Source organism: Cynoglossus semilaevis, unplaced genomic scaffold (genome assembly GCF_000523025.1).
Source record: "Cynoglossus semilaevis isolate Cse_v1.0 unplaced genomic scaffold, Cse_v1.0 scaffold774, whole genome shotgun sequence".
Lineage (NCBI taxonomy): Eukaryota > Metazoa > Chordata > Actinopteri > Pleuronectiformes > Cynoglossidae > Cynoglossus > Cynoglossus semilaevis.
In genome coordinates this window covers 127,994-140,462 of record NW_007585131.1, presented here as the reverse complement: position 1 = coordinate 140,462, position 12,469 = coordinate 127,994, and the positions used below count along the sequence as shown (strand labels likewise).

Below are 12,469 nucleotides of genomic sequence, written 5' to 3'. Positions count from 1 at the left end.
ACACTGCCATACAGTGGTCAGCCTTTGCAACTGCAGAATAATTGCGTCAACGTTCAAAAAGAAAATTTGGTGTATAAAAACAGAACCAAATCAGTTCTTATTTTTATGTCTAAAAAACACATAAAAAAAAACCACTTAGTAACATTTTTTTTAACCTCAGTATATCATGGGTCATGCATCAAAGGGTTAATGTAAACTATGTAAACGTGTATTGAGTTGCTCTGGGTTCGTGATGGAGGATTTTGAGCACCAGTGTGACTAACCACATCATCAACCACTGTCATAAACAACAATGAAGGTTAATTTGTTTGTTTGTTTTTTTTCAAGCCACCAAAAGACAATCGTTAAATTTGTCCGAGTAAACGTCGGTTTTGTTGCAAAACAAAACGAAAATGTAGAACGCAGCAGTTGACGTAAGCAGTTAAGTCCTTCGTTGGCAACAACAGTAAACAACAGTAAACATAAAGTGACCATGATAACGAACGATGCGCGGTAAAAATGGCACTAAAAAAAAATCCCGAAAAATAAGGACTAGCATTTAAGTTCAAATAAGAATACCTATATAACTGTATACACCTTTGCACCACCTCCACCAATGCACATTATTAGCTCACAGATGGAACACACTGACACATGTACTTCTTACATGACACTTTATATACATGTTACTGTTAAAGAAAAAAAAAACCCAAAAACTTCTTCGTTTTTTTTTCTTCCCTGTAAGTCTCTATGTACACGCATTTCGAATAAAGATTTATTTTTTCCTCATTAGTTCACGTCTAATCTTATCACGTCATGTCGAAAAAACCAAAAGCGCGGGTTTGTTCGATTGTGTCCCGATTTACCTTTGTGGTCATTTAAATGTCCTGTAAATTAAGACTCCCGTCGTGGTCGTCAATTTCCCGTCTCGGAGACGTGAGCCTTAAGTAGCGATAAATGAACGCTTCGGGTCGACGTTGTGAAGATAAGTGTCTTCAAACCGGTATTTTACTGCAGCTAATTTTGTCTTAATTTGTCCACCACATTAACAGGAAAATAAATAAAAAATATTCCCACCCACTAGAGGGCATCATATCGCTATGAAATACTATCTAAAGAAATTAAAAAAAAAAAAAAAAAAAAAAAAATACCCCCACCCACTAGAGGGCATCATATCGCAATGAAATACTATCTAAAGAAATTTAAAAAAAAAAAAAAAAAAAAAATACCCCCACCCACTAGAGGGCATCATATCGCAATGAAATACTATCTAAAGAAAATCCCTAGTGCTGTTAAAAAAAAAAAAAAAATCGCTCTGTTTTTCTTCAATTCCTGTGAGTACATCAGCGTTGTGTTCAACTAAACAGACCCGAGTGTAAAAAAAATGGGAACATCTGATTGGACAGTAAATGTGACTGACCGTATCGTAACGTAACGTCGGGACTGTTTAAATCTGTTAAGATCCTCTTCGGCCGTGCGACTTTTATCCCTCGGGGGGGGGGTAAATTGCAGATAATTTTGTCTTAATTTGTCCACCACAGTAACAGGAAAATCAATGAAAAAATATCCCCACCCACTAGAGGGCATCATATCGCAATGAAATACTATCTAAAGAAATTCCCTAGTGCTGTTAAAAAAAAAAAAAAATCGCTCTGTATTTCTTCAATTCCTGTGAGTACATCAGCGTTGTGTTCAACTAAACAGACCCGAGCGTAAAAAAAATGGGGACATCTGATTGGACAGTAAATGTGACCGGCCGTATCGTAACGTAACGTCGGGACTGTTTAAATCTGTTAAGATCCTCTTCGGCCGTGCGACTTTTATCCCTCGGGGGGGGGGGAAATTGCAGATAATTTTGTCTTAATTTGTCTACCACAGTAACAGGAAAATCAATGAAATATCCCCACCCACTAGAGGGCATCATATCGCTATGAAATACTATCTAAAGAAATTCCCTAGTGCTGTTAAAAAAAAAAAAAAAAATCGCTCTGTATTTCTTCAATTCCTGTGAGTACATCAGCGTTGTGTTCAACTAAACAGACCCGAGCGTAAAAAAATTGGGGACATCTGATTGGACCGTAAATGTGACTGACAGGTAGACCGGCCGTATCGTATCGTAACGTAACGTCGGGACTGTTTAAATCTGTTAAGATCCTCTTCGGCCGTGCGACTTTTATCCCTCGGGGGGGAGTAAATTTAAAAACTGCAAAAATGATAAACCTTTTTAAAAAAAAAAAAAAAAAAAAAAAAAAAAAAAAAAAACCCCACTTATTTCAAAAACATCACAATGGCACTTCATTTAAAACTCGACCTTTTGGGTTGGTTGAGTTTTGTTTTTTTTGTTTTTTTGTTTTTAATCGGCGTAGTGCATGATGGACTCCACATAGTTTCCTGGAAAGAGTCCAGTGACGCCGTTGCAGACCCCTTCGAACCACCCGTCGTCGTTTTTCTTGATTATGTAGATGATGGCCCCCTCCATGAAAGACAGCTCGTCCTCCTTGTCCTTGCTGTAGTCGTAGATGGCCACAACTGGGGGAGAAAGTGCATCGAAAGGTGTCACCGACGATGTATTAGACATCGATTAAAGTCGCAAAAAACGGTTTTCACCGCGCCAACCTTTTTCTAAGTACGACTTAGGGGCCCACTGCGGGTCGCCGTCGGCGTAGGGGTCGCTGTAGTGGACCACCGCTGCCTCCTCTTCCTCGTAATCCACAGGCGGGGGAGGAGGAGGAGGAGGAGACGGTTCCTTAAACACACCGATGTCTTCCGGCGGGGGCGGAGGAGGTGGAGCAGGGCTGTCCGTTACTGGAGGAGAAGAGTCGTTTGATTAGGAATAGAAAAGCAAATTTTTTTTTTTTTTTTTTTTACAGGAAGTTTAATTTCAAAGGATGTGCTGTCGAAAAATGACCAGTAGTGGGCATCTTCTGCCCTGTTTGATTCTGAGTCTGTAATTGTGGTTGATCCTTAAGGTCATGAAGGTTAGTATATATTTTTTTTTTACAAGGAAGTAGAAATAATTACCACTAATGAGGAAACAGTACATTATTATGTGGAAATATTTACCGTATTTTCCGCACTGGAGTTTAACTCACAACTTCCCAAAAATTAATAATGAAGAAGTAAAAAAAAAAAAAAAACATATAAAAGTTGCTCCGGAGTATAAGTCGCACCAGTGCCCTCTAGTGGCTGCCAGTGTGAAAATAACACATGTGAAATTATACATTTTAATATATAAGTCGCATATATGAGTCACAAACCCAGCCAAAGGATGGAAAAAAAAGTGCGACTTTTGTGCGAAAAATACGGTAATCAACATATATTACTGTACTAGCATTATTACAGATTTTTTTTTTTTTTTTTTAGGTCCTGATATGCCTTGAATCAGTTAAAGCTATTCTGTTCGGGGATACGACGCTCCCTCAGGACATCGCAGATTTTTTTTTTTAATCCGTTCCGCGGAAGTTTCGCTACATCGCATCTTTTAACGGGAAATACAATTTAACCTAAAAAAAAAAATTTAACAGTAAAACTATAGCAAAAACATTTCGTGGTGGGTCTTAGAACGCAACTTTTTTTTTTTTTTTCTCTCCAAAAATCAACATCATTTGACGAATCCCAGGAATTGCATTATCGGGGGTTTTCATTATCGGCGCCAAAAAATGGATACCGATTCGTACAGATGTTACATAATTATGCTAAAAATCGGGGCCGATACCGTTGGTCATCTGTAAAAGAAAGTTATATCAATTGAACCTGTTGTCACGCTAGACCAGGCGTGGGGCAAATTTTCTGACCCGCGGGCCACAACTGGTCAGGACGGGCCAGGTCTGGAGCAGATAGATGGAGCGTTGGCGTGAGCTAAGATAAATGACATGAAAAAAGGCTATGCGTAAAGACGAAAAATGCTAAAATAATTTTCACAACTACTGCCATCTATTGGGGAAACGTGGGTATTGCAGGGAAAAGGCCGAAGTATAACGATATATTTATGTATATAAATGATATATTTTTGGTAAAAATTTTGGCGGACCCCCCCCGGGGGATCTGTACTTGTTCAATGTAACAAGTACAGGCACGGAGTACGCACATGGAATACTTACTACTTTCCTGCATTCTGGCTACAAAGCCGGTCAAAGGGATCTGTGGGGTCAGCTGCACCATGGGAGGTGGAGGCGGAGGAGCCACGGACACTGAAGCGGCAACACCCTGCACCAGGGGAGGTGGAGGCGGAGGAGCCACGGACACTGAAGCGGCAACACCCCACCAGAAGGACCAGAGGAGCAGACAGACAGATGTGGCAACAGGGACGTGACAGAGCAAGAAAAGAACAGAGTAGATCACGGGAGAGTGAAAGCAAAAACACTGCAGGGAGAGTTGCTGAGAAACAAAGAGACATTTTGATTTTTTTCAGTGCCGTTTCGTGTCGCATTTTCCTAGGACGACCTGCAGAGACATTCTATGACCTACGCGCTAGCTCTGTTCCAGCCTGACATTTTAATGCGCTGTCGCGACACACTGAGACGTCCATCTACTACTACACCATGAAGCGGACATTTTGACGGCCGTATCAGCACATTCCGGGTCGGTGACACATTTGTTAAAATAGACAGTAAACTAGTAGTGGTAGTACTGCTGTTGTACTCTAGTATTTTTACGTCTTTTTAGTAACGACTGCAACACAGAGGACATCAAAAAAAAGCTGTGTTGATCTGCTGCCACCTGCTGTTTAATTCTCAGCACTGCCTTTGATTCCTCATTAAATACATTTGTCCTGTTGAAAGTGGACACCTCGCCTTCATATTGTTGATTAAGTACGCGCGGCAAATTACAACGACGTTGTCGTCCTCTGAGCACGTTGGGCTAAATCTGATAAAAAAAATTTAAAAAAAAGTGTTTTTAGCTCATATGCTAACGGCCCGTGCTTTGCTAAAGAACTTCAGGAACCATGATGCATTTATCTGGGGATATTTCTTAGCTGTTGCATTATTGGGACAATGAAAAGTAACACATTAACGGCCAAAAGGTTATCTCCCTATTTTACAAACTTCCGATTGTTAAAAGAGAGAGAGAGAGAAACAGAGAGAGAGAGAGTCCGACTTACTCAAGCTCTGTGTGTAAGCGGGGCCCCCGTTGACATGAGGCTGCTGGGAGGAAACGGACGGAGCGCGGCGGTATGTGCCGGTGGCCGAAACCATGGAGGCCGAGGAGGAGGAGGAGGAATTGTGCCGGGAAATTTGGCGAGAGATTGTGCCAAATTGGGACATGGGAATCGGACCCAAGCCAGGCCCCTGGGGCACTAAGGCCGAGGATGTCGCCACTGCAGGAGAAGGAAAGATGTGAGAGATTTAATTTGACATAAAAAACACCCATCGGTGGTAATTGTCTGTCTTTCAAAATTGCTGCAATAATACCCCGAAACTCTGGAAAAAAAAAAACCTTTACGTCCAATTTCTAATCTCTAAAAATCCAGTTGCAACTCGACTCAATTGCTCAACTCCTTCTGTCACTTCAGGTGTGCCCCAGGGTTCCGTCCTGGGTCTCCTTCTTTTCATCACCTATCTTGGTAACACTGTACCTTCTGCAAACATTCCATAAACTTCCACTGCTACGCGGACGACGCCCGGCCGGCGATCCCAACCCCGACCTCTCGTCCCCTTCCCTTATCGACTCGCTTGACTGAAAATAAAAATCCCGGTTCACCTCCGGATTTTTTTTCTTAAACTAAACAGTTGACAAAACCGAGGTTGCCTAAACTTACCTTGCCCTAAACTGGGAGGGGACGGGGTCGGAACAGCCAGAGGGAGAGAAATGCCGCTGCTTCCGCTGTTCTCTCTGCCCCCGCTACCTCCGCTGCTGCCGCTGTAATAAAATAGACAGAACTCAGTGAGAGGGGATACGTCGTTGTTGTTCCTACAGATTCTGTCAGTCAATCCAAAATTGACGTTCGTCTTTAATATGCTAGTCTGCCGAGGTACGAGTCGTGATGATGTGCGCAGCATTATCAATAAATGTTTATTTTAAAAAAAGGTAATATACGCTCAATGTGCTGAAAATAACTCCAGAAGCCACCTGCGTATTCCCGAAAGCGGCCGCCAGAGGGCGACATAGTAAAATGCATGCACTGTCATTTCAATAAAACGCTTAAAATGTTCAAAAAGGGGGTTTCGGAGAGCAAAGATAAGCACATTTCCGCGTTGCCGGTCCGGCGCTGAGTCCGAATCTGGCGTCAGACCTTCGGATTTCTGACATTTTTTTTTTTTTTTCACCCTCTTCAAAAAATGGTAAAAATGTCTAAAAAATGCACAAAAAAAGGACAAAAGTCAGCTGGGAAGTTGCGCCAATTCTAAAAAAACGTCACCTGAGCGCGGTGCGACGCGAGGGGAAAAAAATATTCTTCCCTAGCGTTCACCGACCAGTGCGTCCTCCAGGCAACCACCATCGGGTAGGTAAGGAGAGGCATGTGAGGCTCCAGCAGCCCTATGGGGGGGAAAAAAAACCTCTCAAACGTTCGTCCCACCTGTGCGTTCTGGGCCTCTGGTTGAGTGAGGCGGTGCGCGCAGGGCTGTGCTGGTTGCCAAGTCGAGCCGGGCTCGTCATGTAGTCGTTCGGCACCACGGGAGGCTTCACCGGTTCCAGTGTCTTGTACGGCGTGTTACGCCTACAGCGAATAAGAAGATACCCAGAAAATATTTTACGAATTGTAGAAGGTAAAAAAAAACAAACAAAACACCACCAAGCTTCTTCTTCTCACCCTAGAGTTCCGCGTCCAGCCATGGGAGGGCTCGGGGGTTTCTGTGTCGGCGGGTTGGTCCTGGCGAGAGTTCCGCCTCGCCCTGCAGCATTGTTCCCGTGTTGCTGAAAGCACAGGTGACGACAATTCATGCTGAATGTTCTGTTCAACGTAACAGGAAAGTGAAGGGCGAATTGGAATCGTATGGTGAATTTCCTTGGCAATTGGAAACAGAGATGTTATAAAGCGATATGGAAATAGAGGAAAATACGGGACATTAATATTAGGGGGGGAGGAAAAAACAACAACAACAATAATATCTTACCTTGGCTTTAAGCCACTGAGTGCAAGCAGAAAAATAGGAAAGAGAAAGAATAAGAAATGCTCATTGGTTAATGTTTTTTAAAAAGTGAGGCTACATTATTACAACAGCAAAAAGCAATCATTTAAGGGGTTAAAAACCAGGAAATCGCAAAGTATTATGTATGAAATTTGTTAATTCGTTATCATGGTTCCTTTATTTCTAAATGATGAGGAAAGAATTGCCTTTATTGTCGTTGTACATATAGAAAAAACAACATACATGCAAACCATGTAAAATGGTGCGTTTTAGTTTTTGTACTTTGCTGGGTTGCTGTTGAGTTTTGTTTTTTTTTTGTTTTTTTTTTTGTTTTTTTTTTGCTATATCTCTCGTAGCAAAAAAGCTGGGAAGACAGTGAGGTCATAAGAACCAACTGTGAGGTATTCAGACTCAAACTACGTTACCGTGGTAACTAACAGCAATGCCAATAAACGCCGCTACGGTGGAGGGTAACTGTGAGAAAGGGTTTGTACTGTGCATTGTCAGGTCTGACTTCTGGATATATAAAAAAAAAAAATTTTGAAAAATTTTAATTTTTTTTATGTAAAGGGTATTTATGCAAAACGACATTATTAAGAAAATAACATTTTTACAATATTTTTTTTGTTGTTGTCAATTTATCAATATTTCTGAATTCTCTGCGAATAATTATCAATAACAACAACAACTGTACCGACATCGCGGTCGCAGCCCAAACGCACATCCCGTAGGTACGTCGGAGTAATCGTACCGTCTCAGCAGAAACTGGCGCCTTCATAAATGGTCATTAGCATTCATAGTCAGTTGTGAAATTTTTTTTTTTTTTTTTTTTTTGTATGCTTACCAAGCAATGGTAAATATGTAAAAAAAATGAAGCAGCAAAAGTTGATCGGATATTGACGATTGCAACGACAAAGAAAACGAAAGAAAAGGCAAAAAGACGAAGATGAATCAATATATCTTTGTCCCAACACACGCACTATTGGGACATAATCACACACAGAATATCAATGAGTAAAAGAAAAGGGATTAAGGAAGAGATGACTAACCGTTGAGGAAGTTAGCAAAGCTAAATACGGCGAGAAGGAGAAGGAGTTGAACCGTATTTTCCCCCCTTTGTTCGAACAGAGTTCATGAAGGGATCAGTAACACTTTCAAATTCTAATCTGGCACACTCTTTTTTTTTTTTTTTTTACTTGCCAATAACTAACCTGAAATCTTAGCTACCAGATCACGGTTTCGCTCATGGAATGTTACTGTAGTGTTTATAGCATTTTCAAATTTCTTCACAGCTAAACTAACTCGCTAATTAACTCGATTCGCTAAGATATCGCGATATCAGTAGCCTTGAAGTTTTTGGAGATAATCACAGTAGCAGTCATGCAGGTAATTTGGATCAAAGTGTTATCTTAGGTGTGCGTTTTGCCACATTGATAATGTCATGCAGGTAATTTGGATCAAAGTGTTATCATAGATTTGAGTTTTGCCACGTTGATAATGTCAGAATGGATTGGAGTTTTTTTTTTTTTTACCGGGTTTTTTTTTTTTTTTGGGATATATAACATATATATGTACATATTACAGATCAATGAATATGTAGATACTCAAGTGATTGTAGAATTTACACACTTTCCTGCCAATTTCGCTCAATGTTTTGTAACATTAAATCAGTCTGTTATATAATATTTGTAATACAATTTTTATTTACTGGTAACTTTTGGAAACTATATGATCGTTTTGTCGAACAACTACTACTATGTAGTACCATGTCGTTTATAGCTTGTAACGAATGTCTCCGAACATCACATCATTTTGTAATATTTCTGGTGCTCCTTTTAGTCCCGGAAACCATTTTTCCATTCAACTGTTGCAAAAGTCATACATTTTTTGAGTTTTAAGTTTTAACCATAGATTTTTGGTAAGCAACAAAAAAAAGAAGGCTCTGGTTAAAGGAAACTTACTTTGACACCATGTCCCACATCATCCAGGAGCGTATAGTCGATCGGCTTCCTTATATAGCGCACAGGTCGCTCCATGTTCCCCGGAGCTATAATCTTGTGAGTGCGAGAGGTATTTTTATTCGTGGTCAGGATGCCGATCTCGCGACGAGCTACCTTTTCTTTGTGGATGTCCACTGTCTGCACCACTGTCTGCAGGGGGAAAAAAAAAAAAAAAGATATTAGAATTATTTCGAATTAACCACCACCAGTTACGGGAAACTATATTTTTGATGGCGACGCTATTTATATTTTTTATAATTTATTTCAGCAAATGAACTGTCGTTTTGGTACGCCCCTTTTGAACGCCTGCTGACCTACAACTGCGTTCTACGCCCCGAGGCGCTTTAGACAAAGCTCTACCAGTGACTTTCATCTCCTCTGTAAATCACGCCCCTTTTCTATCGCTCCGAAAAACGGCAACGGCCTGTGTGTCTGTTTCAAGTTAGGGAACGTACTACTTTTTAGAGGACGGAGGAAACCGAAGTGACACACCCAGTTTCAGCTGGACAGTTAAACCAAAAAAAAAAAAAAAAAAAAAAAAAAAATATATAGACCTGCCTACTTCCTGTTTCTGTCTGGCAAGCGAAGGCAGTCCTATGGATGCATTCATTACCAATGCTGCTAATCGAAATGGGGGGGGCCCTGATAGAATCTAAAGCTTGTTTTTAGTCCCCGGAAAACTCTTCCAATCCGGTTATCCAACGTGTCTTAATGGGTTTTCGTCACGATCGCTGTTCAGAGCGTCGGTTTCGGTGACGATTACGCGGAAGGCAGGAACCGTTAGAAACACAAATAGAAATGCAAAAGCGAATCTTTGTGCTGTGGTTTTTTTAAATCTGATAGAATAAATGACTAATTAACTAAGGGGGATCAATGCAAGATTCTCTGTCCCCTCGTGTGACTCTGCTTCCCGTAGCAACCCCCGTTAAATACTGAAATGCGTTGCCTATGTCAGGACTTCACTCGCTTCATCCGCGAAAGGCCTAACGCAGCGTGAAGGGTGAGGACTGGGACGTTTACTGGCTCACAGGTCGAGAGAGAGAGAGAGAGAGAGAGAGAGGGAGAGGGACAGTAGAAAGAGAAGACTATGCTGATAAAGCTTCATTATCACCCACACCCCTGTTGGCCTGTCTCTGAAAGGGAGTATTTTTGTTTTGCTGCAAAGTTATACTTTGGGAAGGTCCCATATAAAATAATACAAAAAGAAAAATTTAAAAAAATTAAATACTGTCGGGATGCACCGGATTTAAAATTCTTGGCCCAAACCAAAAACTGAAAATTGAGGAAACCAATGCCGACAACCAAAACTCCGAAAGAGAAATGTTGATGCCAATTATTAGTACCAGTGCATTTATGGCTAGGACTGTGTACTAAACCTCAACGAAATCAAGGCCATGCAATAGTGTTGAACAGAAAATCAATAAACGGCTTCTTCAAGGGTGTGAGTAAAATAATAACAAAATGAGCCGACAGTGATCAAAGTTCAGTTTTGAACCCCCCTTTTTTTTTTTTTTTTTTTTTAGACGCTTAGGAATGGAATGTGAGTGTCTTAGTACCTGGGAGATGTGATTGATGGACGACTCCATACGTCGCAGTTGTGAGGCCTGAATGTCCAGCAGCTGTAGCACGTTGTTGGCTAAGGCGTTGATTTGGTAGGCCACGCTGGCCAGGGACTGGGTGGTGTAGGCCTTGGTCTCCTCCAGGGCTTTCTTTTTGTCTTGAGCCTGGCAGAGGAAAGGGAGATGGAAAAATTAGAAGTCAGGGAGAAAAAAAAAAACACATAGAAGAAGAAGGAGAAGATGTCACTGTATTTGACAGATTTCTTTAAAAAAAAAAAAAAAAAAAAAACCCCATTAGCATTGGAATCAGGAATGGTCCAATCTCTGGGTCGCGATCGGTCTCAGACTGAAAGGAAAATTTTCAGGATTGTCTTGTCTGATCCATAAGCTGATGATCCCCCAAAAGAGACAATAATAACAGGCAAAATAGGGGGATTTGATAGATTATTGCTGATATATCCGGGCGCTAATCCAGGGGTGTCAAACTCAATCACTCAACCGGCCGGAAATTTAAACGCAGTCCCTGCTTGGGGCCAACCGGGATTAACAGTTGTTCAGGGCCGGTGCTGAAAATGTTCTCACTAATAATTTTTTTTTTCTAATGGACTGCAGCAACGATTCTTACTTTAATAAAAAACCCCATTTTTTAAATGATCGCGCATATATTACACACTTACAGAATTTGACCAATACTATTAAACCAATTCAGTAAACATCAGCAAGGTCACAATGGAGTTTAAATTTAAAACAGCCAAATGCATGCTCTAAAATAGATCACTATCAAATAGATATACACAAATAATTAATAATTGGAGTACCAGATAATTATTTTCAACAATAATAAATTTTTTTTTTTTAGTTTCATGTTTATACGAACAGCCGTGGTATAACTCGAAACAGTTTTAGCGATAAAACGTCTGAAAATAAAGCAGCAGCGCAATAATACTCATTCCTCATTTAATAGTTTATGAATTCACGCTCTAATAGTAATAATAAGTAAAAGAAAAAAAAAAAAAAAAAAAAAGGTACAAACCCAACTACTGACATGAGTGCATGAGTCGTGAGTAGAAGTTGTCTAATATAAAAGGCACTCAATGTATGCAAACACAATGCACTGGGAAATCCAGTGTATGTCTGATATATGCACACTCCCATCATGCACTGCAGTTGTGCCGACGTGTCGGAGAAAGTATCGGCGTCTGTCCGTCCGTTTGAACTGTGCGAATCGACATTGAATTGGGGGAAAAATAAAGAATTGCAATGCATTACTGAATCGTATCATATATATATATAAATACCTTGAGAGACGAGCATCTACACGTACGAGTACTTCGAGATACGAGCACGCTTACAGACGCCGAAGCCAGGTGGGCCGAGCGCTTGGAGCAACCTTTCGCTGCCTCGCCTTGTTCACTTCGCGTGTCCGTCCACTTCCGTATTGTGTTTTTGCGTTATCTACGTGATTTGCTCTCCGTTTTGTGCTTTATTCTTCATAATAGCGACGAGTCCTAAGATGACTGTAAATATGAGCGTGGTGCCCGCTAAAGAAAGAATACAGAAATACAAAAAAGCAAAACAAAAAAAAAAAATAGAAAAAAATAGAAAAGTAAAAACCACATTTGATTTTATATCACAGGAATCCTTATATACTATATATTCTTTGTGTGTGTATGTCTCTATAGCAATTAAAAACATGGTTTTTTTACATTGTTATTAGCACTAATAATAAGGGAGTTTTTTAAAGGGCCGGAACAGATTAATTTTGTTAGTCCTGTCTGGAAAAGAATGAGATATGAGCACCTTGAGTTACGAGCTTGGTCATGGAACGGATTACGCTCGTATCCCAAGGTATTACTATATA

At 40.6% G+C, this 12,469-nt stretch overlaps 1 protein-coding gene across 2 annotated transcripts in view; it reads right to left on the bottom strand.

The window, feature by feature from the left end:
• Positions 1–2,227: 2,227 nt before the first annotated feature.
• LOC103398843 (abl interactor 1-like) overlaps positions 2,228–12,469 on the bottom strand; it is a 12,229-nt gene continuing 1,987 nt past the window's right edge. The window contains exons 2-11 of one of the 2 annotated variants that reach the window (XM_017030940.2): positions 10,606–10,773; positions 9,011–9,187; positions 7,035–7,049; positions 6,731–6,834; positions 6,497–6,637; positions 5,738–5,838; positions 5,081–5,296; positions 4,080–4,169; positions 2,596–2,784; positions 2,228–2,508 (exon numbers count right to left, since the gene is read on the bottom strand). In XM_017030940.2, coding sequence (XP_016886429.1) covers positions 2,333–2,508; positions 2,596–2,784; positions 4,080–4,169; positions 5,081–5,296; positions 5,738–5,838; positions 6,497–6,637; positions 6,731–6,834; positions 7,035–7,049; positions 9,011–9,187; positions 10,606–10,773 — 1,377 coding nt within the window. In that variant the 3' untranslated portion in view covers positions 2,228–2,332. The remainder of the gene's footprint in view (positions 2,509–2,595; positions 2,785–4,079; positions 4,170–5,080; positions 5,297–5,737; positions 5,839–6,496; positions 6,638–6,730; positions 6,835–7,034; positions 7,050–9,010; positions 9,188–10,605; positions 10,774–12,469) is intronic. The other variant, XM_017030941.2, reaches the window with a different exon arrangement.